The 4776-nt window shown below is 50.1% G+C and overlaps 1 protein-coding gene across 2 annotated transcripts in view; it reads right to left on the minus strand.

The window, feature by feature from the left end:
* Positions 1–4324, minus strand: part of Ptpn1 (protein tyrosine phosphatase non-receptor type 1) — a 48095-nt gene extending 43771 nt beyond the window's left edge. The window contains exon 1 of one of the 2 annotated variants that reach the window (XM_028769515.1): positions 4185–4324. In XM_028769515.1, coding sequence (XP_028625348.1) covers positions 4185–4247 — 63 coding nt within the window. In that variant the 5' untranslated portion in view covers positions 4248–4324. The remainder of the gene's footprint in view (positions 1–4184) is intronic. The other variant, XM_028769516.1, reaches the window with a different exon arrangement.
* Between the last annotated feature and the right edge of the window lie 452 nt (positions 4325–4776).

Below are 4776 nucleotides of genomic sequence, written 5' to 3' on the forward strand. Positions count from 1 at the left end.
CCAACCTCAGGTGAGTAAGGGAGAGCAAGAGAGTAAGGGAGAGCAGGAGAATGGTGTCCACAGTGGCCCACACAGCAAGAGGCATTACAAAACAAACAAAAACTAGCAAGCAAGCAAACAAAAACACAAAAAATCCCAAGGGTCAGGGAGGTGGCCAGTGCAGTGCTTGCCCAGGCTGAGAGCACCATCCCAGTATCATCAAAACAGAAAGACAGAGAGAGAGAGGGAGAAAGCAGTCATCTCAGTAGACTACCCTCCAAAATGCCTCGACAGCGAACTTTTCCTTCACTTCAATCTCAATATACCAGCAATTAGTCCATTACTCAATAAATACCAGGTCCTGGGCCTCCTATTAAAATGCAAAGGTAGCAGACTTGACAGAGCCTAGTAGGGGATCTGGTAGCTGAAAACCAGAAAACCATTTGCCTTTCCCCGCATTTTCCCACTACCCTGAGCTGCTGGATTGGTGGTTGTCTCACTTACTCCCAGAAAGCCCAGCTACTGTGGGACAGCAAACAAGGGGTGCAGCTCTCTTGGCTCTGTTGGAACCCCCTGTTAATTTTCTACCCGCCCAGACAATTTCAAAGGCCTTCACACCTCCTCAAAGAGCCCATCAAAAGCCTAAATTTAGTTCATGCAAACCAGGGCAAGCAAGAACATTTAAATCTCAAGGGTCACTCAAGATGAGAACTTCCCAATCTCCGTGTTATATGCTCCCACCCCTCCCATCAAAATGAGTCATGGAGTCTTGACGTGCTCTGCACAAAGTACACTTTTCCCCACTTTGAAGCAGTGGTGTCTAAATATTCTAAGAGCATTTCTTGGAGCATGGCAGTATCAACTCTCTATACCAGTAGGGAATTTAAGGGCATTGCTGATATAACAGGACTTTAACCCAATCAGGTACTGGGTTCTATTTCAGAATGAAGGCAGCTGTAACACGTCAGCTAGAAAAGTCACCTATGGTGGAGCTGTCCTTCCTTCAAGTCAGGAGCTACTGCGGTGGGAGATGCTCCTTATCTGAAACAAATCACTCACTGAAAGTGACAGAATCAAAGAACTGAACACTAGAAAAAACAAAACCCGAGCAGCAAACACCCCCTTCCACTGCTGAAGGAGGGCAGTGTCCCTACAGGCACTCCTTCCCTCTGGTCAGGCATGTTCTCGCCCTGGGCTGGCTATGCCAGTCTCCTTTCTGACCAGTCCTCTCCATGCTCCTTCAGTCTTGCCATTCCTTTGCTAAATGACAGAAAGCCATTCTTACAGCCATTTCCTTATGCAAACAAATCTGACTCCACCGCCCGCCCTGTATCGTAGGCCACCTGGTAACAGTAAAGATTAAAAAGCACCCAGACTGCCTTCCTTCCAGAAGCTGTGCTGCCTGGAGGTGGTATTTTTCCCTAAGCTGCCACCTTCCCCAGCACTCAAAGGTCTGCTTCACCTTTTGTTCTTTGCCCATTTGTCTCAGAGCTTGCAGACTTTGTTGGTCTGAGTAGAAAATAAATCACAATAAGGAACCGATGCTGCCGCCTTGCTTACACAGCTGTAAGCAAAGCTGCACACTCAACTATGACAAGCTCAAATAGGACTTTCGATAATGTTGCCCACTATGACACATCATCAAACATTTATTAAATTTTTTCCCACCAACTGTAAACATATTTCTTTGAACTCAAAAAACAAACAAAACCAAAAAGGTTAGACTAAATTACCCTTTATCTTAGAAAACTAGCTTTAGATTCACTCAAGGGCATTCAAATGCTGGTTTTAAAAATCAACACAATTGAAGCTGGCATGGTGGCACACATTTTTGATCCCAGCACTTTGGAGGCAGAGGCAGGCAGATTTCTGAGTTCGAGGCCAACCTGGTCTACAAATCGAGCTCTGGGACTGTTACATAGGAGGAAAAACAAAACGACAAAATAAAACAACAACAACAAAAAGTTCACAGCTGTAAGACAGAAGGCTACTTTTAAAATGTAAAACAGGGGAGCACTTCCAGAACCATCTTAGAAACTATCCCAGCACTTGGGAGGCAGAGGCAGGTGGATTTCTGAGCTTGAGACCAGCCTGGTCTACAGAGTGAGTTCTAGGGGACAGCCAGGGCTACACAGAGAAACCCTGTCTCGGAAAACAAAACAAAACAAAACAAAACAAAACAAAACAAAAAAACTACAAATATGCAGGGTGGCACACTCCTTTAATCCCTGCATTCCAGAAGCAGAGGCAGAGGCAGGAGGATCTCCATGAGTACAAGGCCAGCCTGGTCTACAGAGCAAGTTCCAGGACAGCCAAGACTACATAGACAAACCTTGTCTCGAGAAACAAACAAACAAACAAAAAAGAAGACGAAGAAGAGAGAGAGAATATCATATTCATACTAGGAAAGCCCAAGGGTGCAAGCCCTTGTGACAGGCTGCACAGACCCTGACGGCTCACGTGTGGGGCTTACTAACAGCTTACAGAGTGTGGAGTAGAAACTGGAGAAGAGTGAGAGAAACAGATGTCAAAGCCAGCCCGCTCTGCGCCAACAACACTCTTAACACAACTGTAACAAGGCTTCGATGTCCGGGCAGGCCACTCTGACCTAAAAGCGTAAAAAAACACATTCTACCATAACTAATTTATGATGCAAATTTGTTACCAAATCAGTCTGTTTCAGTATTAAAGATTCAACTGTCTCCACTTGGGATGGTCTCTCTAGCTGACAACCTCCGTGCTTCAGAGTGGCTTACAAAGCAATCTTCATGTGCTGTTGTTACACTGGGATCCTCTTGCATTTTATCTGACATAGAGAATCTGCCCACAGATCTGACTCCTTAGTGGAATCTGTCCAGCCAATTTAGAGACTAGATGTGCAATACAAATGTTACTATTGATCGCTCTACTTAGGCAGATTACACTAGCTATAAATATCAGCCCCCAAAAAGCTGCCGTACATCAAGGCCCAAGTAAAAAGAACCCTGTCAAGGAATCTGGAAATCAAGGCCATCCCAAAAAAGGTTTTGTCAGTCAAGAACACTGAACAACAGCCTGAGGCTTTCAACTGTCCTAAGAGAAGCTCAAAATAGACTTCAATTCTCCAGCTGATGGGTCTCACCCGCTGTCTTTTGAGCCTATAAGCTGAAAGTAGAATTTAACGGCCTGTTCTCTTTACAAAAGGAACGGGATCTATTTTGCACATGCTTATTTAAGATGCCTGGCGAGTGTGGTTTTGGTTAATCCTCACAACCCCCGCACTGACATTTAATCAGACTTATTTTCTTTAGAGGACTTAGCTGCTTGTAAAGACATCTTTGCCTTTTCAATTCACTGTTTCATACATGGAGGGGGACCTACTTTCATAATTATTTATGAACCACCAGAACCCCTCAAGTGGACCGGATCTCAGAAAACAGAAACTATCTCAGCCCACGATCAAAGGATAAAAGACAAGGAAAGAGGCCATTTAGAGACGGTCAGGCAACTATAGGAACGGATTCTGTCTGTATCACCCTAGTTAAGTCACCTAACCTCATGGCTAGCCACTCCTTGGTCTATTCAAAGAACAAGTCCCTAGCAGCCCGGCCGGTGATCCCCTCGACAAGGCAGCAGATCATTTGAGTATAGTCACGCTCCACCAGAACAGGTCTTTCTCGTCTCAACACTTGTCACCAGCTGCAATGATCTGTATTTGAGTGTATGTGTGACTTCAAGCCTCTCCGGGGGTAGGGTGAGTCTACGGTGGCGTTGAACACACACCATCTCCAACGCCTAGCACCGAACAGACCCTCCAGCTGACGTCTAACAAATGAATGGACAGGAAGGAGTAACAGGACTGTCATCCTGGGGCCTCCACGACCGCACACCCAGGTCTGAGGAAGTGAAATGTGCGGGGGCTGGGGATGTCGGCGAGCCCACTCTCCTCTCCAGAAGACAAAGGAAGAGGGCCTGAGGTGGTCCGGTCCCGACAAGGAAGCGGCAGGGGTGTGGACCAGCGGGGACAAAGGGTGGCTGGGCCATGTTGGGGTCGGGTGGGGGGGGCTCGGAGAAGACACGGACCGCGGAGAGATATAGGCGAGTGGGGGTGTCGCAAGGGCCGCGAGCCCCACGCGGGGTCTAGGGCGGCGAGGACGCGCGACAGGGGTCCCCTGAGCCGGGAGGGTCGGGGAGACGGCGCGGCCTAGGGGCCCCCGGCTCCGCACCTGGTAAATAGCCGCCCAGTTCCCAGCCTTGTCGATCTGCTCGAACTCCTTCTCCATTTCCATGGCGGGACGGGTCGGCTGCCCGAGTTCCCTCGGCCGTCCGCCGCGCTAGGCCGCGTCGCTCCGCGTCCCGAGGCCCGTCGCCCGCCACCACCGCAGCCCCAACCTCCCCAGCAGCGGCTTCTGCATGTCAAGCCGGCAGCCGGAAGTACGCACCCCCGCCTCGCCGCGAGCTCCGCCCTCTCTACCGGAGGACCAGTCAGATAGCGAATAGGCTTGCCGGCACTTCCGCGGGGGCGGGACGGGGGCGGGGCTTAGTGGGAGAGGCCTGAGCGAAGGAGATGACCTGCTGCGCGCGCCGTGTGCCGCTTCCCGGGTTCCGCGCTCCGGCGGGCACGCGCCCGTTGCCCAAGCGACCCCCGGCGGCGCGCCCACGGCTCGTGGGCCAAGGCGGGACTGGGGGAGTATCTTGAGTTCGAGCCTCAAGCCGGCCGGTTGAGTCAGGCGGCGAGGGCGTGGCCTCGAGCTGGGCGGTTGAGTGGGAGCGGCGTTTCCTGTCCCGTTCTTTCTGTTTTTCTTTTTTTTTCTTCAT

The sequence above is a fragment of the Grammomys surdaster genome, unplaced genomic scaffold (assembly GCF_004785775.1).
Source record: "Grammomys surdaster isolate TR1022 unplaced genomic scaffold, NIH_TR_1.0 193, whole genome shotgun sequence".
NCBI lineage: Eukaryota > Metazoa > Chordata > Mammalia > Rodentia > Muridae > Grammomys > Grammomys surdaster.